At 44.5% G+C, this 27,059-nt stretch overlaps 3 protein-coding genes across 4 annotated transcripts in view; 1 reads left to right on the forward strand and 2 right to left on the reverse strand.

The window, feature by feature from the left end:
- Gprk2 (G protein-coupled receptor kinase 2) overlaps positions 1-17,436 on the reverse strand; it is a 46,927-nt gene extending 29,491 nt beyond the window's left edge. Inside the window, exons 1-2 of the mRNA XM_017233877.3 lie at positions 16,734-17,436; positions 11,858-11,900 (exon numbers count right to left, since the gene is read on the reverse strand). The gene's annotated coding sequence lies outside the window, so the exon portion shown is untranslated. The remainder of the gene's footprint in view (positions 1-11,857; positions 11,901-16,733) is intronic.
- Positions 17,437-17,684: 248 nt separating this feature from the next.
- PNPase (polyribonucleotide nucleotidyltransferase 1) lies at positions 17,685-20,558 on the forward strand. Its single transcript, XM_017233876.3, has 5 exons — positions 17,685-17,815; positions 17,872-18,065; positions 18,120-18,539; positions 18,598-19,818; positions 19,875-20,558. Exons 2-5 carry the CDS (start codon positions 17,920-17,922, stop codon positions 20,401-20,403), a joined length of 2,316 nt encoding a protein of 771 aa, XP_017089365.2. The 5' UTR covers positions 17,685-17,815; positions 17,872-17,919; the 3' UTR covers positions 20,404-20,558.
- On the reverse strand, positions 20,445-26,757 carry Gcn2 (eukaryotic translation initiation factor 2 alpha kinase Gcn2). Of its 2 annotated transcripts, XM_017233875.3 has the most exons (9): positions 26,340-26,757; positions 26,099-26,268; positions 25,379-25,884; positions 24,689-25,316; positions 24,055-24,627; positions 23,816-23,992; positions 22,207-23,761; positions 21,179-22,146; positions 20,445-21,125 (listed from the first exon to the last, which is right to left on the reverse strand). In XM_017233875.3, exons 1-9 carry the CDS (start codon positions 26,394-26,396, stop codon positions 20,999-21,001), a joined length of 4,761 nt encoding a protein of 1,586 aa, XP_017089364.2. In that variant the 5' UTR covers positions 26,397-26,757; the 3' UTR covers positions 20,445-20,998. The 2 variants fall into 2 exon arrangements, with proteins under 2 accessions (XP_017089364.2, XP_070138221.1); XM_070282120.1 differs by lacking the exon at positions 26,340-26,757 and having other exon boundaries at positions 26,048-26,180.
- Positions 26,758-27,059: the final 302 nt, after the last annotated feature.

A 27,059-nucleotide genomic window follows, 5' to 3' on the forward strand; every position in this document is an offset into this window, starting at 1 on the left:
CTACTCAGCCGACCGCAGAGACGTGTCAGTAGGTGTTGTGTAATAATGCAACAGCATTAGCGGTTAGATATGGGGGTAGAGGATTGTGGTGGAGCCACAAACATGCGGCTGTCAGACACTTGCGGTTGTCAGAGACAATACGCGATTGACTTATGATATTCCATAGATATCGAATCTATACATAAAGAGACAATTATTTACAAAATACTTTAGAAAATCACTAGAGATCTATTATTTTTTATAACCATGTATTACAATGCCACTGACTGCCTGATAGGAATCAATAAATTGGCCAAAACTGACCTAGTTTGGTCAACTTGTATCTGCAGACCCTCAGCAAGGACACTGGCAGTGCAGCTTTTTTCTTGTCTCTCCTAAAGTTCTCCTGGCATGACAGCTACGCGGTATCGGAGGAAAAACAAGGAGACTGTGCTTGTTGACTGGTCCAGATTGGTCTTGATTGGATGGGGTTGGGATGTTGGATGTCTTTCCCCGGCAGGGCTGTTCATTTTTCATCCTTGCAAAGGGTTGCTGGTGTAGAATTTAAGACACAGGAGGGCAGGAGGAAGGAATTATGGTTCAACTATTGAGTGCCTCGCATTGGAAATTATTGAGTTTCGGCTTCCTGGCGTTCCAGTTACAAGACCCGGACTAGGGGTACAGGCACGTAAGACAGCCCCGCCACATGGGAGCTATTTCGGTTCGAAACGTTTCACATTCTCTGGTTCGGATGCTTAGATCCAAACGAAACTGAGATACACTCAGAAGCTGGTGCATACTTGAAAGCGCACTGGAGCGTTAGATTGCCAGTATCGAGTTTACTCTGATATGTGCTCTGTACACGGGAAGAAATGAATGAGACCTTGGAGTTTCTTATTTTGGAAGAATACAACTATTTCATTAAGAGCAACTACTTTCTCTGTATACCTTCTGGAGTTTCTGGCCCGTTTGCATGCATAATTTGCCCTCCCACTCAGATATGCATATGCAAAGGTCCCTCTGCCCATATGGATGTCTGCATGCCATGAGTGGAGCTCTCCTCTTTGCTTATTCATGTTTCTTCGCTTTTGATTTCCCCAAACGCTGTCAACGCTCGACTCCACTCGACGCTCTTTGCTAATTCTTGCTTTAATATATTGCATTTGAATTTCTGCACAATGGAGTCCCTTTCTCACAGCAGAGTGTTTTCACTTTATTTGATTGGGGACAAATGGGTCGGTTGACTTAAAAAATATGTAACAGCCAGAAAAGTAATTTTTTTCTGCGAAAAGAGAAAAGCCATTCTCGCCAAATTTTGAATACTTCCTTTGTGTGTGTGTGCGACCATGAGTGTGTGTAAAACGAACAAGTTATGATTTATGCATGTGGGTCATTGCTGTCAACACAAAGTGAAATAAGGCAAACATATTGCCACCGAAGCGCCCTGGAACAATAACAAAGCGAACAGGCCCGGATGTTGAGGGAGAGATTTCATGCCTCAATAGGCACACGAATACATAGACACAAAAACAAACACCAACACACATAGACACATAGTGGCACAGAGGCACAGAGGCCGGGCCTCAGCAAATGCTTCTCCGCCCACGGCCGAAAAGTATTTAAACTTATGCAACAATTCAAAAAGACCATCGCATATTTATGCGAGAATGATTTATGAATATAACATAAGACATGGAAACCAAGAAAATGTGGTTACCTTCCATCCTCCCATGGCTCTTAAAGCCTACGTTGAATTTTAATTGAAGGCAATGGAAAAATAAAATTCCAAAAACTTGAGATACTTGGTACTGTGAGTTTATGTCTTTTTGCAAATCAAAGACCACACTGTGCCACAGGGCGTATACTCAATATCCACAAATCAAAATTAAAGCATACTTTTCAGCACTCCATCTTGTCAACCAGAATGAAAATGGTTTTGTGTGGCTTCGAGGAGAGTCCTTTAATTTATAGCTCAATGAAAATCGGTTTTGATGTTTTCTGATGACTTTCTGTGGTAGGCCCAGTGCAAAGTAACCAGTAATTGGACCAAAAGTCAGCTCTTAGAGAGGTTTAATTCAAAATAAAATTCAAATTTGAAAAGTTCTGTTTCTATTTTCTTATCTCTGCATTATGGCCTTTTATCTCGCCAGAAACAATATAGGACCGAAAAGTTTTACCCTTTTCTAGACTCTGGAAGACATCAAAGCGAACGGAACTCCTGGGCATTAGAGATTTCCGTCACTTTGCTTCCTTCAGCTTCAGGGACTTTTCGATATAGTCCTTTCCAGGCACGTTTGCGCACTTTTCTGCCACGTTTATAACTGTTGCCTGACGATTAGCATATTTTGTGCTCTCAGCTACTTAAAAATCGATTTATGCGCTGCCACAAAAAAACATTGACAGGCAATTAAAGTCTGTAAAGTCGTTGGGGAGCGTTGTTGAAAAAAGTAATGGCGAAAAAGCTAATGAAATTTTTACCATGAATAAAAAAAATAAGCAGGGAACACATAACGTACATCAACATTCTTTCTTCTCTTGTTCGACATTTTAATATATATTTCGGTAGCGCCTGCTCTCTGCTCTGTGCCTTTGATCAGTGGCAGTAAAGAAATAGATTAAAAGTCCATTAAATTACTTTTGTGCCTCCCATATTGATGCCAATGCCAGTCAAGTGCCTTTGGGGCAGCAGGCCGAGCAGACCAGCGGTGGCAGACCCGATGCCATCATGAAATTTATTGCACCCAGAGAATAAGCCCAAAAAAAAAAGACGAAAGGAAAATTATAAAAGACCATAAAAATAATGTTAAACATTAAAAGCGAGGCGGGAACTGAATTTTAAAGGGCGCTTCCATTCTAAAATGCAACATGAATTATTTAATCTGCGATTTTTTAAAACGAACTCCCCAAGGGAACTAATATACCCTTCGGGGGTTGCCACGCCTAGGTACATAAATACTTTCGGGACTTATTTTTAAGTGTCTCTCAGCCGTGACACCTAAAGCGGTGCTAAATGTGGAGCATAAATAATGCCATAGATAAAAAACGAAGGTACAGAAAGTGCTAAGTGGGAGAGAACACAGAACACAGAAAGCGGCTTAAATATTCAAAGCGAACGCGAAGTAAATGATTCACGGCAGCCAAGATATATGGACTCAACCAATTGCAAGTTAAATATTTACAAGCATCCGCCGGCCGTGTGGTTGCCAAAAGGACGACGAGTGGCATGTGCGTAGGACTCCGTTATCGGGCCAGTTATAAATTGGGCCTAAAGCGAACCTGCGCGAGGAATTCTGGCCCATAAAATATGATGTCCCGATATCCTGGCCACCCTCCTCATTTGGCCCTGTTCACCTACGTAATTGAATAGAGCACTTCGGTAATGAAGTCTACTGTCGGAGCAACCTGAAACCTCGACGGCACTGGGAAAAATGGTAGCTTATCGGTAGCATAAACCCTCATACACATATCCCAATAAATAATCCCTTTTTTTTTGTGGAGTGTACCAATCATCAAAAGTCCCTGGAGAAAATCCAAAATGAGGGAATCATTTTCGGTGGTAGTTCGAAATATTCGCTTGCGGTTGGGGACTGCCACTGCCGGACTGCGAATCTAACCAGCGATGGGTGTAGCTGCCAATTCAATGTTTGCCTCGAATAAATGGGCAAATACAGACAGACGAAATAAACATTCCCCCAACCCGAGGGCTGGACACACTGGACACAAGATTATTCAATCTATTCGATACAAGGATGCGAGCTCGACCGAAAGTTAATTTGCACTCGAATCGCTTTAATTGCAAGCCGAAAGGATTGCGGTTGGACGGTCAGGCGAGGTTTGCTTTGATTAGCTCTCAGATACATTGCCAGAGGCACACCATGATTGAAGAGGCCATTTTGGGGGGCCTGTTAATGGGCGGGGATTATGAATGCGAGAGGCATTCGAGCGTCTGACAGATCCTGGCCAAGTCACAAACAAACAACAAGTAAGACGGCCCGGACCACATCAATACAACTAAAGTTGATGGCCGGCTAGGAAACACGTTTGGACGGCTGGCTCTTGAGCTGGCCCATTAACGGTTGATCTGGCCGCTTTTTCTTGGTCTCGTTCTAGGGCACTTGAACTTGGCTTAGGGGAGTTTACGCTTCATTGAGCCATGAGATTTCATTAATAAAAAATGGCAAAAAATGGAAAACACTCTGACGGAGAAAGCTCTGGAATGGGAATGCTGTAGGGAAATGGTCGGGATTTAACTATTCATGAGTAAGAATCTTCCCCGAACCGACAGTGCGAGAGAAAAGTGCCAGGAATCAGCGTAAACACCATGAAAAATAAGTGGCATTTGGAAGGAGGACAAGGGAATCTCACAGATACTTAAGGAAGAGAAATAAAAGATACTCTATCTAAGGTATAACCAAGCTCAATTTTTAATCAAAATTTTTAAACTAAGGGAGTTTAAATTAAGAGATTTTCTAGTCTCTTGCTAAGTTAAGATGATTTTTCAAAACATTCATCTTCCTTGTGATTCAAGTGTGATTCAGCACTCTCTGCCCGGACAGGACACATAATATCCGACTGTCAAGAGCCTGAAAGCATTTAAGACCAAAGCAGAAATTGGAAAAACATGTTCCATTGGCAAATGCCAAATACAGGCTAGAAATTGCAAAAGAGGCAGCCAAGATTGGAGGGGCAGATAGCTGGTGAAAAGCGGAAGCATGTTCCAATGGCTCCAAAGCCGAGGCTCCGACGCGTTCAATTGTAAACAGCGGTCCTCGCAACCTTTCCTTCATTGACGAACAAAAATAGGAAGTTCGCCTCGAAAGATAACTCTGGGGGGATTGGAAACAGACACAGCCTGTTGGATTTCGGATTTTCCCTAATTTCTGGCCCTGGGAGCGACATTTTAATTGAAATGTACGTGGCCCTAATCAACAGAACAAAGCAGCCTGGGGGACGGCTCAGTCCCATGTCCCGCCCAGCCATCTAGCCAACCACGCCTATTTGGACAGAGAGCCTGCGGGCCAAGTAGAAAACAAATTTCTGGGGAAACTGTACGACATGTTAACAGCAATCATAGCCAGAGCCAGTTCAGATAGCTTATTACGAAACGCTTTTGGCCAACCATTCTAGCCAGGCAGGCAAAGCAATCACAATAACAATTCCCAAACAAATGTATGAGGCCAAATACTTGTTTGCAATTTTATGTAGATTACAGAGACGAAGGTTTCCTTTCCTTTCCATTCTTTTCATTTCATTTCCAGTTTCATTTTGGTTTCTTCTCTCCTCTCATTGAGTTCATAAAATGTCATGAACATAAACCCTTTTTCAGACAATTTAAGCCAAAGCAGCGTGAGGATTTGTTGGGTTACTGCGCTCAAGGTTTATGATCCTACTGGATTTAATTCGGCCAAACTGTGCGGCCACCAAAATGGCCAACAACTTGACTCCAATAGCCTTGCCCTGACTTTTCTCGCCTTTATCTGTATATCTGTATAGCTATGTGGGAGTGAGTACATTTTTATGTAACTTTGAGCTCGAAGCAGTTTCATGTTATTTATTTGCCATTATTTGACATTTTCGAAGGGCACAAACTTTCTCGTCCACCCTCGTTACTAGTTGGCCAGCCAGTTAGCTACAACTGATAGCTGGGAGAACTCAATTACGCGACATTTTGATTTTAAAAACTTTTCCTTGATGCTGCAACTCCCCCAGAGCTTAATTGGCAACAAAAATAAACCAACTAAACTGAGAGTTTAAATAAATATACTCTTCAACATTCTATATATTTATTATTCCATTGTTAGATTTCATAATAGAAACTCGCATAATTCCCAGCTATTAGTTTAATGGTGACTCTATGCATTAATTATCTTCCGTCCCTCCCCCGAAAATAATTATCATTTTGCAAATTTCGGGCAGAAATTACGACATTAATGGTCTGTGTAAATTGGATATTTGGTTGCCTGGCCATTTTCCATACTTTCATGAGCAAATCTCGTTAGTCAGGACATCGTTTGGGAACGACAATCCTATCAAGAGTCAGTAGTTAGTCAGCCTCATATTAAATGGCTGTTTAACATTCTAAAATTCATAAATTTCAAACATAAAAGACTTCAATTATGAGACCAAAGTCAAACAAAAGAATTCCATACAAGAATTTAGCTTTGAAAGCAGCTCCCCAAAATGATGTTTAGAGTCCTCATTCAGTAAAAGTTTGCTTTATCAACACAACAATTAGCTGCAATTAAAGTTTGGTAACAAAGTTTCGGCCAATGACAAAATCAGGCCATACCAGAAATTGGCAACTTCCCAAAGTGCCGGCCACTAGGAGGAGCCCAGGGATCTGCATATATACGACATCTGTTGCCAAAAAACCAGGCTGCTAATCAACGAAAACAGGGGAGCACTTGAACTCGGGCCTGTCTGGGTTACCAACTAACCAAGTGAACCATGACAAAAAACTGGCATGCGGAGGTGTGCTTTGAAAAATCTCGTCCAGAATTTAATTTAAGCTCCGCCGGCAAAGACGAAGTTGAAGTTGAAGCTGGCAGTTGGCAGTAAAATGAAATAAATTGCACAGAATGCTGAATGCACACAAGTAGCGTAATATTTATGCAGCGGAAGCTGCTCTGCTCCCGAGATGCTTGGCTGCATTTCAATGGCGAGTGTGTAAACACCCTCCCGAAATTATATGTATATATGCATGTACTCCACCGACGAGGGTATACTGAAGCTTTCACCCCAAGCTGGCAAGCCGGCAAAGCTGGAAAGCTGGAAAATAAGGGAAGAATTCTTGCAAATGAACACAAAAATGGGGGAAAAAATTCACACAAAAAAAAATACATTTCTGGGGTATCCGAACAGTCGAATGCCCCGCAAGTGCCCCTGCACTTGGCATTGGACGAGTGCCAGACCTCCCCGATCGCATACCCATCTCAGAGCACCCGCGTTACATAAAAATAAGGACAACAACAAGAACAGAAGGAGCATGGTGAGCAGAAGTCCTTTGTATGCAGCACAAAAGGAGCGAAAGGCAAAAAGCAAGACACCGGGAGTGGGTAGGGGACCCTGGCAAACAAGTCAGGATAAGTTGCCAGAAAGGGATAAGGACCAGAAACAGGACCCCGCCGAACCAAACCGAACAAATGCTCACCGCTGGGTGAATTTTTTTGTTTGTTTCGAGGAGGATCGAGAAGGTTGGATTGGGAGGACGCCTTCAAGACAGCCAGAGTTTAAAACGCGCCCGACCAGAGGCCCCGGCCGAGTCATTGGCCTTTTTGCGGGTGAGTCCTTATTGGATTCGATGGGTCGCCCCTCATCAATCAGCCATCGACTTGCATAACACATGCAAGTGACTGACTGACTGACACCCCGGCCGAGCCACACACATCATATGATAATCATGTGATAATTTCTTTTGTTACATTGGCCCCGCGGTGCCGCGGTGAGTCATGAGTGGCGGTGTCTGGCCTATTGGTGAATACAATTAGAAGTCCGCAACAAAGTGACAACAACAACAACAAGCGGAAAACAAAACAAACAATTTTAAAATCGCAATAAGCGGTCTCCCCAATTTGCATCCCCAATGGTGTGAAAATTATCGTCGCACGACAAACGCAATTGGGCCGCAAAAACATATAGTTAGATATCGGTGCCTAGGGGGTGTGGTCAGCTATGAATCGAAGTAGCTCAAGGCCTGCAAACTGGGCTAAAACTGATAACAAATCACTGCCAAATTTATTGAAAGAAATGGATATTTATTTCAATGGTTTTTAATTATTTTATGGGTGTCTAATGCCGAGCTATAAAGTAGTTGCCAAAATATTTATGCCTCATATCTGAGAGCTGACGTCTCTCATCACTCGATCGGCACAATCTGGCATCGGAATGTGTATATGTTTATGGCCGGCACTTTGAAATTCCAGACGGTTCCGTCGTCGTCGTCAAGCCAGCCCCATTCATGCCGGGGATCTGTCGGTATTCTAATGCGAGACCTTGGATCTTCTATATGCCCAACCTCTGTTTGGCATGGGAGTCTCTCAGAGGGCTTGTTTCTGTTGCATAATAATGCAACTAATTACATTAAAATGTAAACAGAGTCGTGTAAACCGCAGCAGTCAAATATGAATAATTAAATAGTTTTTACAAAAATATGTCTGTTTATTTTGTCTGTGGATTAAATATTTATTATCGAATGAAGCAGAAATTAGGGCAGTCACTAGGGCAAGTCATCTGCCTCACAACTTTCGACTGCTTGGACTGTTTACTCAGACTCTCCTAGTGGGCTATAATTATATCAGCGAGCACCAGTAATAGCAACAATTGCCAACCCACTGGCCATTGCCAACAATGGCCAAGGCCCGCCTGTTGACCTATAAGCTGGTCTCTGGTCTCTTCTTGCCTCTTTTTGCGACGTCTACTATGTATCTTTTGTTGAATAAGGCCACCTGTATCTACAGGTATGTATCTGCTCCTCATACGTGTGGCTGTCAAACTTCATTTGAATACTATGACGATGTATTATTGACATTGTGTACATGTTTTAATTTGGCATTTGCCGCCAGCCACCACCTGTTATAAATTCAAGGAGATATAGCGATAAATAAATAAATAAAAATAAAAATAAAAGCGGTTTGGGTTTGACGTCACAGTGACGTCATTGGGAATCGACAGCATACACAATGCATAAACATTCATTTAATCATTCTATTTCAAAGTGTCTTAGCAAGTCGAAGCGCCGCCTTGTCAGAAAACAGGTTCTCGGTTCTCGCCTCAAGCTCCCCACGTGAGTGGTGATAGGCATGTTCTTGGACTTTCCATTCCAAGTGGCTTTTTTTCAAAAGGCCGAAAAATAATATTTAATATATTTTGAAATAAAATACATTCTAGTGCACTTGCTGTTCTTATTTTAAACATTTTTATTACTTTTGCTTTTCATTACAAATACCTATCCGTCTGTAGACTCTTAGATTAGTTTTATTTGCAGCCACATTTGCATTAATTGCCGGCGACGGTCGATGTTTTTAATTGATTTTTCAACACAAAGTGCATGCGATTTTAATGTAATCTGGTGGCATTTTATTTTCGATTCGGCCGCTGGCTCGGCTCGTGTGGTTTCTCGTGCTCGTTGCCGCCGCCGGTCATTTGGTCATTTATTCATTATTATTATTATTTCTGCGCATTATTACTATTATTATTTTTTTGGCACAAGGCTAATGGTTGCGTAAAGAGCTCGTTTTTTTTGGTATTACTTGGTGCTGCTGCAGTGGCTCGGGTTCGCCGGCCAACTCATTTGGATCTTTTTGTTGCCCTTTCGCTGTGAAATAAAAAGATAGCCAGCCAAATGTCGCAATTACACTTGATACCCAAGACAAAAAAGCACTGAAATCTGATTCATGTAGGTTTCTTTCTTACTAATCGAACTGCAAACAAATCGAACTACCTTTTTGTTTCTCTAAAATTTTACATACTCTCGCTAACGAATTTATCAATCAGGGCACATCCATCCATTCAAACAAGAGCCATCATAAATGCAATGCCAGCACGTAAGCTGATTGTCCATCAGAGTGGATTGAATCGCCAGCTAGTTTCCAGTTCCCCCTAATGACCCAAACTAGTATCCTTCGATGGGTGTTCTAAAATCGATACACTTGAAGGTTGTGCTGGGAAATGGGGTTTTTATTCTATGAATAGTGGTTGTAATAGTTGGCTACAGAATCCCAAAGTTATGATTTAATTGGCTGCTTTTCAGGTAAAGTTCATCACTTGAGGTCTGTTTACTTTAAAGGTCACAAAAGGGGGTCTATAAAATATATTTAATTAAACATAATATTAAATATTAAGATAAAGTAGAACCTGACCTGATGGCTTATCTTCCAGTGTAGCCTAGTCATTTGTCCAAGGATCTGGACATTCTGCTAAGTAAATGCCACTGGCAGACCTGGCCAAATGGCCCAGCCGAGGCCGACAGCCAACGATGACGCGAGGACTGGTACCCTGACTGGCAACAGAGCTCACCTGAGCCCACCTGAGCTGGCCTGGCATGCATAAATTTCAAAAAAACTCTTTATTTGCCCGAGAGCTGGCGGCGGGCGAATAAAAATGGAACTCGAATAACTAAATCAATATTTGGGCAAAGTTTTCCCCATTGTTGTCCTTGTGGCTTTCTGCTGACCAACTGGAACAAAACTGCCAACTGAGCAAAGGAGGAACGATGACGTGTCCTGGCAATCAAGGACAATTTGTGGCTATTCTTGCTCCAGAGTTTACCCAACGTCAATTAAGTTTAAATAATATCTGAAGTTTATTCTTTATAGTGCATTCTTCAAGTCGTCAAGAGACTTAACATTCCCCGGGGATTCAAAAGAGGGGGTGGGCGTATCTGTGTGTGTTGACTCGGCTTAATGCAAATGCTCAATCATTTCGCGCCGCCGGGCATTCTGCTCCTAATTTGATGTACGACAAATGTGCCAAAAGTTGTCAGACGCATAAAAAAACGAGAAACGCGAAAGTAAAGGTACTCCCAGGTAGACAGATACTGAGTCAGGTCCGGGGGGGGGTGAGTACTCAGAGTAGTATCTCTGACTGACAATGTTGTGTCAAAATTTATGAGCTCATAAACATTTCAGGGGAAAATTCGTTACGACGCGACCGATTACGTCGCCAGTCGCAGTCCTTCGAAGGCCTGGACTTGGACGGAATGTCGATTTCGGGACAGCTCTCATATGGCCAGAAAAAATCCTCAATGGCAAATGACAGCTGTGAGAAAATACACCCAACTGTGACAAACATCGGGAATGGCGGAGCAAAGTTTTCTTTGTCACTTCGAGTGCCCCATAAACTTGCCAAGTGCAGGACGACTGGCAGGATGGCAGGATGGTTGGGAAAAAATATCAAACTGAATTTAAAGTGCAACCAGAAACAGAAACAGAAACTTTTTCTCGATCCACGAGAACAAGTTTACTTTTTGTTGCTAATCGCCTTTGCCAGCTGCCTTTGCCACGCCCCCCCCCATCCTGGCATAACCACCCACCCACCTGGCCCCTTATAGGCGTCGCTGGCAAATTACCTTTGCAAAAGTTGTGTGCGAGCACAAAAATCAACAAAAAGACTTTGTTTTTTGCATAAAACAACAAATGTTGTGTTGTGTCTCCTACCCTCCTAGTGAAATGTCAACGTTGTAACAAAAGAAGCAAACTTTCCAGCTAGGTGGAGGGTGGAGGGAGGGAGGCCAGAACAAATGCTTAAAAATGTATAACAATAAATAAGAATAAATAAGGGGGCAGCCCACTCGAAAGGAGCCTGGCCTTAGAACCCAGACTGCTATGGAGCTTGGAATACTGGTTACTGGTTACTGTTTAAATGGCAAGAAATAAAATAAACGATACTTCCTTGGGATTATCAGTATTTTATTTTTCTTAAATATAATTCCCCCATACACAAGGTGTTCTTTTAAGTGCCTACTCATAGCTAGTATATTCCTACTTATAGCTATTATTTTAGTTAGTGATATAAACTTAAATAATACAAGTATCTGGACTGGATGATAAATGACTCTGTCTCTTGCTTGACTGGCTTGAATAGAGGGATGTGTATTTTTATTAAAAAGCGTATAGTTTTATTGCTTCTGGTTGATTGTTGTGCTTGGCAGCTGAACAAAAAACGCCGATGATGATTATGAAAATCAATTAATGATAGCTCTTCCTTGAATCACCCTTGTTGCCACTGAATGAATGCCAATTCATTCCAATGGGTGCATCTATGGCTTTCTATCTATGGCTGCACCACCTCCTAAATTCATAACTCGTACCGAAACCTGAATAGTTTATCTCGTAAATTGTTTAAATATTAGTTGTGTACTTTGTTGCACCCGAAGACTCACATTTGGCTTCTGGAAAGTGTCCGGTCCTGGGGGGATGGCGTGGCTGAAAAAAGAAACAAAAAAACAATGAATCAAAATTGGATATTTATTCAAAATTTAATAAGTATTGTAATTAGTAATAAATAGTTGGTAATATTCATTAAAAAGTAATTAGTAGTTATTAGTAAGGATTATCATTTAAGGGACAATTAATAAAGACAATTATTTCATAAGAATCTCCGTTAAAATCATAAAGGTCCTTTTTTTATATTTTTAACAGCGTAATGCCTTTGCTTTTTGTTAGTCGGGCTCTTATTTCTGCAGTCGGGGTCAGATATGCATCAAAAGATTGAGAAAATCTAGCATTCAAAATTTTAGTCATTTTTCAAAAATTAGGAAAGAGGTTTTTTTCCTCACATTTTTTTTTGTAAAAAATCGATAATATTTTTCTTGCCCAAATTTTGGCGCAAAAGGATAAAGTTTAAAGTCTTAATTGATAAATGGCATTTGGTATTCAAAAAAAATTCATTGAAGCCACAATATCGACTAAAATGTGTCTCCACCATTGCCTTTTTGGCCAAGAACACCCCATACTTGGTCTATTTCCATTTTTCTAATCAGATCTCAGGGCATAACTTGACTTATATTTGTCCGATCAACAAATGCTATACCTTCCCGGACTTGTAGTCTTGAGGACTATTATTTTGAACAAAAATATGGCAACCAAATTTTTGACCCATTTTTTCAAATATTTCTAAGGGGTACCATCATAATTTTTGACAAAAATTGGGTGAAATTTTTTTTCGTTGATATTTTCTATATTTTGATGCAGATATAAAGCGAATGGAGCTACGATTCTAAAATGGTACTCCGTTTCTAAATCGGTTGAGAAATAGTAGAAATATTTTCAAAACAGTCCATGCAAAATGTAGATTTTTGGAAAAAATAAAAACACCAAAAACGTATTAAAAATATTTGGAATTTTTTTAAGGAAAAATGTGTATAACTCGTCTAATAATGGGCCGATTGCAAAAAGTTATACATTCCCGATCTTAGAACTCCTAGTATAATTATTTCCAATCAAAATAAGGCTTTGAAATTTTTGACTAAATTTTCGAAATTTTTCTAAGGGGTACCATCAGAATTTTTGGCTAAAAATGGGTCGAAATTTTTTTTTTTTATATTTTTAATCTTTTGATGCAAAAAAGATAAGTAAGGAGCTCTGATTCAAAAATGGTATTCCTTTTAAAAATCGATTCAAAAATGGCTAAGCTATGCGTATTATTCTTATGGAAAATACAGAAATATGTATAGACCCTTAAGTATACCCTCTAGATCCAGCAACTATGTCTACTATGATATATATATAATAGATATAAAGATAGATATTTGTATGTTTTTTTATATCTACTATAGCAACATTAGTCTACAATCTTTGATTCGATCTTTTCAAATTTCAATTTAATTTCCAATTCCATCTCGAGATCCTGGCCGCCTCTCAAAACAGCTACGCTGCTGCGCTGCCAAGTTCGGGCCATAAAGAGGACCACCCAGGATTAGGCTTAAACAGAAATTCTTGGTAACCAAGAGGCCGCGTGGACCTATAGCTTCTCACACAGCCCTTTTATCCCCGCACCTGGGAATTATTGTTAATGAATTCTACACGTATGGTCGGTCTTCCCAGACAGCGAGTTGGTGGATGCGGTCTGCCGAGTAAGCCCAGAGCCTGTTTCTGGCATCAAGTTTTTGCATAAAAATGTCGGTATACCCTCGTGGATGATTAGTCATGGCCAGGGAAGGGCATTTGGAATATATATTTAAATATTAAAATATTTAAAATAAAATACAAATATGGAGTAACTGGTAGAGGAAAGTTCAATGTTGTAGACCATCTTCCTTTTTGGCTTAAATCCTGTTTAAAGGGTATCCTCTAGTGCGACTACTTCCCTCAGATGGCCTCTGCTGGCAGCTACTACGCCCAGCCCTTTTCATTTCATTTGGCGCTGTTGCCAACTCGCCAAACTTGGCGACCGCCACAGTGTCAAGGTGTAGGGTGCGTTGCAGTGCCTGCTCCCGCTCCCAGTGGTTCTCCCAGTGGTTCTTCTGGGAGAGGGTCAATGCACAAGTGATTGGTTTTTAAGTGCACGGGACGCCACCTTTTCTCGCTGAGAGTCCGGCCTGGGGTTTATTTGCATTAGCCAAGTTTCAATGACACTTTGCATAATTTTTTTCGGGGCGCCCGATGGGCGGGGCTGGGGGCATTGTTGATGGATCATGATATCCTATTTGTCTGTTGACAGAGGCAGCTCCCAAAAAAAAATCCAATTTCTGTTTCTGGACCTCCCTCAAAGGCAAAGTTTAAAGGTTGTTGCGACAAAGTGGTAATAACACTCAGCCAACCAAGGTGAGCTTATAGCCAGGACTGGCACTGGGACTAAGGATAGACAAGGGTTCGTCTTTAATCAAAACTGAAAATAAAAAAAAAAGAGCCAACAAAAGCGTCGAACCGGCATAAGCTGAACAGAATTGGGGGACAGGACAGGAAGCAGCTCCACAAAAATGTCAAAAAAGACAACTTTTCTTTACGATTGTTTTTTTTTTTTTATATATTTAGGGTAGGGGGCGTGGTAATGGCAGGGGCGGTGATGGAGAATGTAAAGCGTTTTTTTCGGGCAGACTTGAGAGCAAACATCCCGGGTAGGCAGCCAATCCAAACAACCAGACCAGGAGAGAGGAAGTTGTCGATGGAACGAAAGTTTATCAAGGTCATTACGGCAGGTTGGTCTGTCTTCCGCCCACCCACCTGTCAGGGCTGTCTTGTTGATTAGCACCAGGAATTTCTTATCAAGAGGACCAAGAGGAAGACTAGGCAGGTGTGTCAGGTGTTGAAAGGGAATGCGTGATATTCCTAGAAAGAGACTTGAAACTAGGACTTCGAAGAGGGAGAAGTATGAGCATTAATTGTAGAAATCTTCAAAAAAATAATAAAAATAGTTGGATAATAAATCAAGAAGCCACAACCCAACCCAGCTTCTATTAAATTCGCTTGCCGGCAAGTGTCTTCTTTCACTTCTAATGAGCCTACCACACATTCCACAAACTTTTCCAGCATTTTCCTGAAACTTTTCTTCCACAAATGGCATTTAGTTTTATGATTGAAGCTAGAAGACTGAATTCTATTGAATTTTTCAACCAACAATAGGGATTTTGAGGATTAATTAGAATGAGCGGCTCTACAAGTCCAGCTAGCCCTTTTCAAAAGTCAAAGCCACAACAAAAAACAGGCACCACCAACATGGTAAGCCGATTGCCCAGCCAGGACCATAAACAGGACCAGAACCACGACCCGGCAAGTGAACAAAAACCACAAGAACAAAAAAAAAATTGATTTAAGCTGATTTGCGAGCATTTCTTTCTGTTGCCACAATATTGACCGAAAAGGCAACGCCCACGCAGCCTAGAAGGGAGGAGAGCGGGGGGAATGGGGCAATTAATATCAATTCCCGTTGGGCCATTAACACGAGCCAAAAACATATTGGCTAACAAGTGTCAAAGTCGCGCCAAATTAGAGCAGAAGGCGACGATGATGGCACGCGGATGAAAGGATGACTGTATGGATGGATAGGGGGATTTCAGGGCGTGGTCTGGACTGCGATTGGAATTGGGATGGGCCCTGGACTGGACTGGGCCTGGATATCCTGCCAAGAAAGAGCAGCATGGGGCCGGCCAACCCTCGCACTAAATTGGGGTTCCATTGATAATAATATTCGATTGGGTTCTCTATTTGTTGTGGGGGTTTGCTAGTCCACCCGCCACCCACCCAGGACACACAGGATATACAGGATACACATGTTCCTGCCAATTGCCTACGTCACCGCTGAGAGGAAGGGGGAGCTCCCAGTCGATAAACTGTGACGCAAGCCCTTCATTGAGTGCTCCTCCACCGACTCGATAGTTTTGACAGTTGAAAAGGGCGCCCCATGGGGTCTGGGGATATTGGATCTCAGCCATCTGCAGTTGTGGGCTATTATTTCTTGGGTCGTCGTGGTGACACATTGACTCTTGGGACCTGAACGGAAACGTTTATCGGCAAAAGCGCGACTTAATTATACAGCCCCCGATTCATGAGTTCAATCTCAGATACTACTCCGACTTGGAATGACGTCGTCGGAACCATTTCCACAAAGATAACCAAACACTCTATACATATATAAGTATATTTATGGAAATCCATCGAAGTTTCATTTCGGAAAACTATTTTTAATGGCCGGGGCATTTGTCAGCTGGAAATGGAATTGGGATTTACGGCCCTGTTGGAGCGAACTTGATTTATGGTGATTTTAAAATTGTTTCACTAATTGGCTTTGTTGGAAAAACACACCCGAAACAGATTTTAATTATTTTTAAATAGAATCCCAAAATAGAAACCAACACTAGTCTTCATATCAGTAGATATCTGGTTAGTTATTCGGCGAAACTGGTTCCGGTTTTCTGTTATCAGCAGCGTTTGTTTTGGTCATAAATTCCTCAGCGATCTAACCTCTTGGGAGGGTCAGAGGTACTTCCGATGACTGCATCGACAAGACAACCGGAAGAGCGACCAGCGGAATGAGTTCAGAAGAGTACCAGCTGATAAGACCACTTCCGATGGCTTTCACTTTCCATCCAGGCAGTGGGGTGGAGAGTCCTGGCAGCCAGGCATCACCGCCATCGATGGAACTTAATGCAATTAATTATCCCCAACGTTGCACGGAGCGCATCCAACAAACGTGTATGGGGCAGCAACGTGTGTAAATTACGGTAAAAACATTTATGCACCTGAGGGGCAACTAACGAGCTGTGACTCGATGTCTGGGCTTAGTTACTAACTAGTAGGGGGGGGGGGCTTAGTTCTTACCTGTTTGTTTGATTTTCTACTGCGGTAATGCTACTAAAGGGCGGTGGTTCCTAATAATTTCTATTATTTGGAATTTTTCGCAACAATCTGCGGCAACCGTGTGTGCCTGATAAGAAAGCTGGGCAGTTGATAAGAGTGCTCTCCGTTCTCCCTTTCCTTTTCACTCCTTTGCACTACGACACTTGCACGAGGCAGAGACAGAGGTTGCTGAGGCTGAGGCGTCAACTGAAGCAGCGGCAGAGGCAGCGGGCAACGACGACGACGACGACACGCCTAGGAGGCAATTTTCCGGCGTTTTTCGTGGGATTCTGCGTTTGGCTTTAACCAGCCAGACTTTTCTTGCTTTTGCTTGGCGCTTGGCTTGGCCTATTCGCTGCTTGGCCGAGAATGCTTTTATGATTTTTGTTTTTCTTTTCAATTTGACCGCATTTGTCGATTTTGGTTTGCTGCGGTAGCGGCTCTCACCAACACACTCGCGCTCACTGTGGCACTCACACACACAATATACACACACCTGGGTGCACGAACACACGCGCAATAGACTAACACACGCACGGATCAAAACACGCAGCAGCGACCAGAAATCAGAGACTTAAGCTTTTTGGCCCAGAAGCCGTCGATTTGAGCCAGGTTTTAATTAGCGACGACGCGAAAACACGTCCGAACGCTGCGAGTCGAAGAAAGAGACAAAAACAAAAGATATAGCTCTCATTTGTCAGATAGTGAGACCGAAGCATCGCCCCAGCTGGTATTTCTTTCCTAAACTTGGGACGGTCTCACTAGACCACCTGCACAGTTGCCAGACTGTGCCAGAATGTATTTTAATGATTTTAATCGCTTTTATTTAATTAGATTTAACCATTACTTTAGTTATAATATTATTTTATATGTTGTTTTCTGTTGACTCTCATTTAATATTATATAATGTTGCCAGACTGCCAAAAATACAACATCTTGTGGCAACATATGACTATCAGCTGTTATTAAGAAATATTAAAATTCATAAACTTAATTTCTTTTATTTTTATAAACTATATACCAATTTTATTAATTACCATCAATAATTCTTAAATATTATTAAAGTAATCACTATTATTTTGTAAAATATCCCCATATTAATAAACTTTTAACATTACAGGGGATTGTGTTGTCGGATTGGCCGAACATTGCCGGCACTTTTTAGGTAATGGCCATGCTTCTTCCAAGGAAAACACTAAAGTTGCTGAATTACCGCCTAAGATGCCTCAATTTAACAGGTGACAGTCACAAGAAACTCCTTCACAACAGTGCCACGGGGGAAGGGCCATCAGTGGAGGTCAACTTCAGCAATGGGTAAGTAGATTCCAAAACACTACCAACAAGAATACAAAAGAATGCTCTTTGCAGGCGGAACATGACATTCAGTTCAGGGCGCCTGGCGCGGTTTGCCAATGGTAGCTCCGTCTGCCAGATGGGCGACACGGCTGTCATGGTGACGGCTGTGGCCAAGGCGAAGCCCACTCCCGGCCAGGGATTCATGCCATTGGTGGTGGACTACCGGCTGAAGAACGCAGCCTCTGGTCGGATCCCAATGAACTTCATGCGCAGGGAAATGGGACCGTCAGAAAAGGAGATCCTCTCCGCTCGTCTCATCGATCGTTCCTTGCGTCCTCTATTCTCCAAAGACTACCGAACCGAGACGCAACTGGTGTGCAACATGTTGGCCATGGATGCGGTTCATAGTCCTGATGTCCTAGCCATCAACGCCGCGTCCATGGCTCTGTCGCTTAGCGACATTCCGTGGAACGGACCTATTGGGGCTGTAAGGTTGGTAAACCATTTAAGAGCGGTGGAAGTCTTAAACAACAACCCATTTCCATTTTAGAGTCGGCCTCTGCGATGGTGAAGTACTGATAAACCCCACGCGCCGGGAGCTGCAGTCGTCACAACTAGACCTGGTCGTGTCGGCCACCAAACAAAATCTCGTGGTGATGCTGGAAGGCAAGGGAAACGTAGTACTGCAGCAGGACTTGCTGAAGGCCATCAAGCAGGGCACCCGGGAGGCGCAGTTCATCATTCACGAGATCGAGCGCCTCCAGAAAGCATATGGCAGGCAAAAGCGGGACTTGGAGGCACCAGCTGCCACAGACCCAGAGCTGGAGCAGGCTGTTAGAAGCATGTGCGAGATGCGACTGAGAGAGATCTTCCAGGATGCGCATCACGACAAAATCTCCCGGGACAACGCCGTTAACGAAGTGAGGTCCAACGTCATCGACAAGGTGTGGAGTTCCTTCCCGGATACAGAACCCTCCCAAATCGGCGAGCTATTCAACCAGACCTGCCGGGAGATCTTCCGCGAATTGATCTTCGAGCGGGAGCAACGGTGTGACGGAAGGGGCTACGATCAGTTGCGGAACATATCCTGTCAGGTGGACCTATACAAGCCTCTGCATGGCTCAGCTCTGTTCCAGCGTGGTCAGACGCAGGTGTTCTGCACAGTGAGCCTCGATTCCCCCGAGAGTGCCATGAAGCTGGATTCACTAGCTGCTTTGGACAGTGGTGGCCTCAAGGCCAAGAACTTTATGCTCCACTACGAGTTCCCTCCATATGCAACCGGTGAAGTGGGTCGAATTGGTCCTTTGGGTCGCCGGGAACTGGGACATGGCGCCCTCGCAGAAAGAGGCCTGCTTCCGACCCTGCCGCACGATTATCCTTTCACAGTGCGACTCACTTCCGAGGTCTTGGAGTCCAACGGGAGCAGTAGCATGGCCAGCGTGTGTGGCGGATCTTTGGCCCTCATGGATGCCGGAGTACCTGTGAGTGCTCCGGCAGCGGGTGTGGCCATCGGTCTGGTCACAAAATACGAAAACGACGATACCAAGCACCTGCAGGACTACCGAATCCTGACAGACATTCTGGGCATCGAAGACTACATGGGCGATATGGACATGAAGGTGGCTGGCACTAGGAAGGGCTTTACAGCCATTCAGGCCGACCTCAAGATTCCTGGAATCCCGCTGAAAGTGGTAATGGAATCGCTGCAAAAGGCCACCGATGCCAAGTCCAAAATTCTGGACATCATGGGCGAAGCCATCAGAGAGCCGAGGTGAGTAGAAACTAATCTTGTAGTTAGGAAATCCTATACATTCTTGGATCTTTCAGAAAGTATCGTAAGGACAGCTGGCCCGTGAGTGAGACCCTCACTGTGGAACCACACCAGAGAGCGCAATTGATCGGTCCGAGTGGACTGCACATGAAACGCATCTACCTGGAGACGGGCACCACTCTGACAGCCGCCGACGAAAGCCAATTCTCCGTGTTTGCCCCTTCACAGGCGGCCATGGATGAGGCCAAGGAGATGATCGAGGGCTACATGGTAAAGGAGCGCGTCCCGGACCTAGAGTTCGGTGGAATATACACTGCCAAGATAACGGAGCTACGCGACACGGGAGTGATGGTCATCCTCTATCCCAGCATGCCGCCAGCGCTGCTACACAACTCACAGCTGGATCAGCGCAAGATCGCCCACCCATCGGCCCTGAATCTGGAGGTGGGTCAAGAGATCCAGGTCAAGTACTTCGGTCGCGACCCCGTCTCCGGTTTTATGCGACTCTCGCGCAAGGTTCTCCAAGGACCTGCCGTAGGCATCGCCCGCACCCTCAACAAGTCCGCCGAAGAGAGCGGAACGTGAGGGATGAGGAGTCACGGTTCCAAGACAGTTGTACAGTTGACTTTGTTAGGCATCCCAGTGGGAAGAGTTGTTCACACACGCAACTTTATTTTAAGGAATACAATTTTTGTGTCAAAAATATTAACGTTTATAAAATATATAGATGAAGACTCAGATCTTGGATCGCCTTCTGCTAGTGGGATGCTGATCTCTTTTCAAGAGGAGCCTCTTGATCTCCCTGGGTGGATGCCACCAAAGTTGCTATTTAATGATTAAAATTTATTTCTAAAATCGAATTCGGTAAGCATAGGAATCATTTCTTAAGTTTTAAACTTTACTTTTGACTTAGGCATGTTTAATCAAGGTAAAATAATAGTTAGTATAAATACCAGCCCGGTTTTAATTAAAGTGGCTCCTAAACTGGCGACCAGGGCTGGTAGAAACGAATTTTGATTCGATAAGTGGGTAAATGGCATCGTAACACAGCCATCTTAAGTTAAATTTTGGCCAAATTGAATTTGTGACAATTCGATACTTAAGCTACTAACTAATAAGTGGTCCGAACTACTAGGTAGTCCTGCAATCCTCCAGTCAAGCTCCAGGGTTATCGTGTGGGTTAGATGATGACGCGGTAGTAGGAATCGGAAATGCTGTACAAGGCCACGATTGGTGTCTTGGCATCGCCCAGATAGTCCAACACTTCGTCATTGATCTCGGATATATAACGTTTGTATTTGGGAAATCTGCAACGATATGGAATTAGAAACAAGCCATAGGACTTAAAGATAAGTCACACCTTTCGATCACAACATTGATTTCCGGCTCAGTCTCTTTTTTGCGAATCTCTCGGGGATTAATGGCTCCTACAATGGCATTGACTACTGCTGGGGGGAGCTCCACCACCAGCACCACGAATGTCTCCTTTTTGATGAACTGGGCCAGCGTGGAGGTCATGTGCTGAGCCACCTGGTTCTCTAATCTCCTTTTGTAGTTGGCCGTGGGCTTGTCGTGGGTGAGGAACGACACCTGAAGGTTTGGGAGCTGGCTGTAGCTGTTTTTAATCGTTGCATTCGAGCCGGAAGTGCTGAGCCCATTCTCTCCGCGCTCCCGTTCCCTGCCGCCACTGCTGCCTCCACCGGCACTCTGGTTGGATATCTCCCTGGAATAGTCCACAGTGGCTGCATTGATGCCATCGCCCCGCAGCAGTTTTTGGACGAACTCCACCAGCTCGGCACGGTTCAAATGACGTTCCTGAAACCGTTCCCTCTCGAATGAACGCACTCTAAGGGAGCCATTCTCCGCAACGAGGATGACGTGCAGGGCTCCCAATCGAGCTAAATCTTGTGCCTCATCTCCCAGTTCGCTGGCAGCCTCCACAATGCCACACCGGATTCCCACTGACCACAACAAGCGCATAATGTAGGTCACGTCTTTTAGAGGCGGGCGGGTTCCACACACGCATATACCAACGTCGATGGCACGGCAATCTTTGGCGTACTCCACACCAACAGCAGCCACCAACTTGTCCAAGGAGAAGGACAAACCCGCTCCACTCAACACGCTACGCGTGGGCAAGGCTGGGTTAAAGCTCTGTGCTTGGCGTTGGAACTCATGTAGCATAGCATCGTACCTCTCGCCCACCGCTAAGATGGAAGGGTGGCCGGAGCGGTTAGGTTTCAGGTCCGCAGTCATTTGCCAGACAATGCCACCGGTACTTGCTCGTTCGAAGCTGATGGGCAGACCTGCCCAGATGTGGATGGGACACTACAAAGAGTAGATTCCAATTATTATAATAAGGATCATTTAAAGATTCAAAATACTAACCGTAACACCAAGGCTATACGCCAATCCTACGACTGTTTCCAGTTCCCTCAGGGCTCCTCTAGCTAGCGATGCAGCCTCTCCCTTTCCACGCATGAGAGTCTTCAGAGCCGAGTCATCCACGCTGCTCCTGGACCCCGTCAGCAAGAAATTGGCCAGCAACATGTCCATCAGTGTTTGGGCCGAGGTGCGAGACTTCTCCATAATCCCCGTGATGCTGGAGTGGAACTGAAAACGGGAGATGCGGGACTCGATAAAGTCCATAATGCCTTCAAAGAGCGCTCCGTATTGAGATTTAGGAACATTGCAGTAGATAAGGATAGCTCGCAGTAAATTCGTGTGATTCATTCGGATGGTGAGATTCCGTTCCCTAAGCCGAGGCAGTTCGCTGGTGATCTCGAAGGCAAGCGATAGCAGTTCCGCGTCCACCAGATGGCTGCCAGGGGTGGGGGAGATGATATCGAAGGAGCATTCGTAGTTCTGCTTCGGATGGAAGTTGAAAACCTTCTCCTCGCGATAGACCCGGTCCACGCAGTAGCGCCGGATGAGATTCACACCGTTCATGGTTACATGGCGAGCAAACTGGGTGCGCAGATCGCAGGGCAGTACTACCACACATCCGGAATGGGTCATCAAGTGCACAGCATTGGCGTTGGCGTGGGCACTGCTGTTCCTCGAGGATAGGGGCGACAGAAGCGGCGAGTCTACCTCAATGGCTCCGTGTTTCCGAAAGAGATTCACCACCTTGCCCTTGACGAATTCGATTACCGGGTTGAGGGACACAATGTCGTCAATGACGATGGCAGAGTTCCATGATTTCATGGCGCGACTACTTCCCAAGTGGTAGGTGTGCTCCAGAACTTCGTCGCTCTCCTGTTGCAGGCAGCGGGCCACCAGGTTCTTGTAAGCCTTGCTCTGCGGATTGGCCAGGGCGTGCCTCAGCATTTCCTGCAGCTCGTTGGCTTCCAGCTGGGCAGGCGGAACCAGATCCGAGATGAGAAGTTCCTCGGCAGTGGGCCTTTGGGCGGGATCGTGGCTGAGCAACCAGCGAAGCATCTTAATCGTCTTTTCGTACTTTGGATCCTTTAACATTGCATCTGGAATGTTTATGGAAACATTCCGCAGAGCCATAATGGTCGAAGCTCTCTCCATGCTGGTGTCAAACGGTGGCTGGACCATTTCAAAGAGGATAATGCCCAATGTGTACATGTCCACCTTCTGGTTATACACCGACTTGGAAGCATTCCCTGTCAACTCGGGAGCCACGTACAGAGTTGTGCCCACTTTTCCCGTTCCCGTTCCATCCTCGGCACTGGTGATATTGTGGGTGGGCACATGTGCAGGCAGCTCGTGCGCCTGCAGGGCGAGGAAACTGGTGGTGGCTAGCCCAAAGTCTCCGATCTTGATCTGATCGTGAGAGTCCAAGAAGATATTTACTGGCTTCAGATCCCGATGGATAATGCCCTGTTGATGAATGTGCGAAAGGCCCTCGGCGATTTCCCTAAACAGACGCCATAGCCGATCAGTGTCTTCGTAGAGATTATCATCGATGGCGGTTCTACAAAAGGACTTTATAATTTCGAGAAAAGTGAATATTTTAATCAGAACTAACCTCAGTGTACACTTTTCGCAAAACTCCATTTGGATGTACATGACCTGCATCTGGGGCCGCGGCGAGTTTGACTTCCCGTGGGTGGAGCTGTCATCTTCCTCCTCATCGTAGACCGCAACCTTTCCATTTGAGTCCACGAATTCGATGCCATCCGAATCGGTGTCATCCATAGTGGGTCTAAAAACATGGAGGAGGTTAGGCTTTTCTACCAGAGATCTAATAACTATAGATAGTCGTACATGTAGGCATTCCACATACTGGAAGAGCTATCTTCTTCGTCCTCCTCTTCCTCCAAAGTCGGTCCAAGCTGCGGCGACTTGGTCGGCTTCACACTAAGCTCCTGCTGACTCTGCGACCATTCTCCGCCCATAAGTTTGTCCATCTCGGCAGCATCGGCGTCGTTTACACTCTCGATCCAACTATTAAAGTATCTCACTACGTTTTCGTGATTCAGCCTCGAGAGGAGCTCTACTTCCCTCGTCATCTTCTTGTATAGCTGGCGACTTCGTGCAGGCAGAGGTATTCGTTTGATCGCATACTCCCGGTTGTCGAGATTGTTGCGAACTTTCAACACATCCCCGTAGGCACCCTTGCCAAGATACATGATGACCTCAAACTCGGTTCGCAGGCGAGACTGACTCAAGGCCAGGGTGGGAATCTGGTAGGGCATGGCTGGTCCCGTACGCTGGACAGTATTAGCATGTCGCTCCTGCGGGAGTGGCATTAATTGCTGTTGCCCGTTGTCCACATAAAATCGAAGAAACGGATGCTCCAGCAACTCCGAAGCAGAAAGTGTGCGGTCCGAGTTGCATCTGGAAAGAAAGAAAAATTGGTTGGATGATTCTAGGACATGGTTCTTGAAGCAATACTTACTTGTCCACAAAGTCACGCATTTCGTAGCTGTTGGTGGGCATGAGACTCTCCACGAGGGCACCCAAAGCGGGCAAATCCCCGCGAGTACTGCTCTGTCCAGCTCCGCTTAAAAGTTCCAGTAGGTTGGGAACGAGGGAGAAGTCGGTGCAGCGCACGTTCCCGGTGTTATCCATGAAAACTGTGCTGTCCAACAGATGGCTGTGGGACACACCTTTGTTGTGGAGATAGACCAGGGCATCCAACACCCCTCTGGCCACCATGCGAGCGCCGTCCATACACCATCCCAGCGAGGAGGAAATACTAAAGACACTGGTCCCGAGTAAAAAATCCTGGACGAGGTATAGAAGCAATCCCTCCTTGCGTTTGATGCACAAAATGCACTCGTATTGTATGAGGTTCTTGTGCTGCAGCTGAGACAGGGTGGCCACTTGCTTCTCGATGGAGGCTATGACCTCATCCACCCGATGGTTGCCAGCGCATTTTAGCTCACTGCTCCAGTGGCACTTTCCACCACCGCTACATGGCTGCTCCAGGTGGCAGTACTTAATGTTCCACTCGGTTATGTATAGGATCTGTCCACTGTGCATGTCGATGCCGGTGTAGGCAATGCATCCTTTTTGGGAGTGTCCTGCAACAATTCATATTAATACATTAGTTTATAAGAATTTCTTACTGCTTTTAATGTCATACCTAAACAACATCCTCGCTGGATTTGTCTTCCCATCTTATGAAAGTACAAGGTCTCTGTGTTGCGGTGATCCAAGCACTTGCTCGGGTAGATGTGGCCTCGGTAGTAGGGTGAGGAGTTTTCGGAGCTTTCCGAGGAGCTGGGATGCCGCGGATTGGACTCACTCATGCTCCGTCGTGGCTCGCCGCGTCGCTTAGCCTCAGTCTTGAACATCTCCTTGCGTCTCTCCACCTCATCGATGAGAGTTTGACGTTGCAGCGATTCCCGCTGCCTCTGGATGTCCAGCAGCTCCTTCTCGCGCTTCTGCTTGTCCTGCAGCATCTGATCGTAAAAAGAGCCCTTGGGCGGCTTATTGTGCTCCAGCAGAAATGCCTGCACCGTCTGGGCTAGTTCGTAGATCATCACCTCGCCACGCAGCTCCTCGGATTGGGTTTGGAGTTGGCTAAGCAAAGCCTCCAACTGCTGATCTGACAAGCCTTTTGATTCCTCGAGCACGATTTTTGGGGGTCTAAAATAGAAAAAGTTTTATCAGAAAATTCCATTGGGTTAATTTGAAAAATGTGTTGGGAGATAAATGAATAGACATGACTGATAAGGGTGAGTGGAGGTTTTTAAATGGGCTAGGGTTTCTTTTATTGAAAGGTGTATTTTTTAATTCTACACTAAAATACCCATATAAGTTTTCTAGGTTTCCCGCCCTTAAATGGAAGTAGCCTGCTCACAGTTTTGGGTATTTGTTCGGACAGGTAATATGCAGCTTGGTGCACACGTAAGCTTCCAGACCGTTGGAGGAGTCCCGCAGAGGGGTGAGCAAAATCCTGATATCTGTGGGCTTCCATAGGGCTGAATTCGGCTGTGGCCTGAGGTCCTCCACGTCGCCTCCAAAAATAGACTAAAGATGAAAGAAGAGAAAATATTTCGTCACTATTTGGCTGACCGTACGTGTACTCAACAGCTGCTTGCCTTTATAACCTCCAACTCCTGGGTTTGTCGCTCGCGAAAAGATTCCTTTGCTGCCATTGATCCGGCTTGTTGTTCGGCAAATCTCAGTTGAAATTGAGCCACCCGGCCTACATCTAGGGTGCGCTGGAATACTGATGGCGGTTTCCCTTCGTCCTGCCTTTGTTCCGGGTTATAAGAATTGCGGCCGGTGTAACTTTTCCGACCCTGCCCTGGCAGCTGTTTCTTCCTCAGAGCTGTTCTGCATTACTTTGGCTATATCCTCGAATGGGATTTGAACCAGAATTGATTTCAATGCGAGTTTGTGCGATATTATTGCGTAAATAAGGCAACCTGTTGAGCTTTGCACAATTTTGTCCGGATGGAGAAAACGTTTTGCGTATTTTTGTACTTGGATTAGTGGTGCAACTTTTTCGATAGACGGAAATTCTATCGGTTTGTATGAATTGGCGGGAGTTTTTAAATTGTTTGGTAAATTGATAAAAAATAATAGAACTGTAAAGAATAATTATAGATTAACAAATGATAAAAAATTATAAGTTCAACATCAAAGTCATACCTTTTTACAGAAAAATTTCTTATATCAATATAAATGCTACTAAAAAATGCATCGATACTTTCAATTAAAGTTTTGTCTCAGTGAAATTTGGATATAAATTAATAGTGTTATGGCAGTTTTACACGAACATAAACAATTAATTTCTAACTTAAAATATACCTATC

This window comes from Drosophila bipectinata, chromosome 3R, assembly GCF_030179905.1.
Source record: "Drosophila bipectinata strain 14024-0381.07 chromosome 3R, DbipHiC1v2, whole genome shotgun sequence".
In the NCBI taxonomy this organism is placed as follows: domain Eukaryota; kingdom Metazoa; phylum Arthropoda; class Insecta; order Diptera; family Drosophilidae; genus Drosophila; species Drosophila bipectinata.

Bases quoted from the DNA above. Each gene is read 5' to 3' on its own strand.
- PNPase (XM_017233876.3), top strand. From the start codon at position 17,920: ATGGCCATGCTTCTTCCAAGGAAAACACTAAAGTTGCTGAATTACCGC. The intron at 18,066-18,119 runs GTAAGTAGATTC...TGCTCTTTGCAG, and splicing joins GAGGTCAACTTCAGCAATGG to GCGGAACATGACATTCAGTT. The intron at 19,819-19,874 runs GTGAGTAGAAAC...TGGATCTTTCAG, and splicing joins GAAGCCATCAGAGAGCCGAG to AAAGTATCGTAAGGACAGCT.
- Gcn2 (XM_017233875.3), bottom strand. From the start codon at position 26,396: ATGGCAGCAAAGGAATCTTTTCGCGAGCGACAAACCCAGGAGTTGGAG. The intron at 24,628-24,688 runs GTAAGTATTGCT...CTTTCTTTCCAG, and splicing joins ATGCGTGACTTTGTGGACAA to ATGCAACTCGGACCGCACAC. The intron at 23,762-23,815 runs GTTAGTTCTGAT...GTCCTTTTGTAG, and splicing joins TGCGAAAAGTGTACACTGAG to AACCGCCATCGATGATAATC.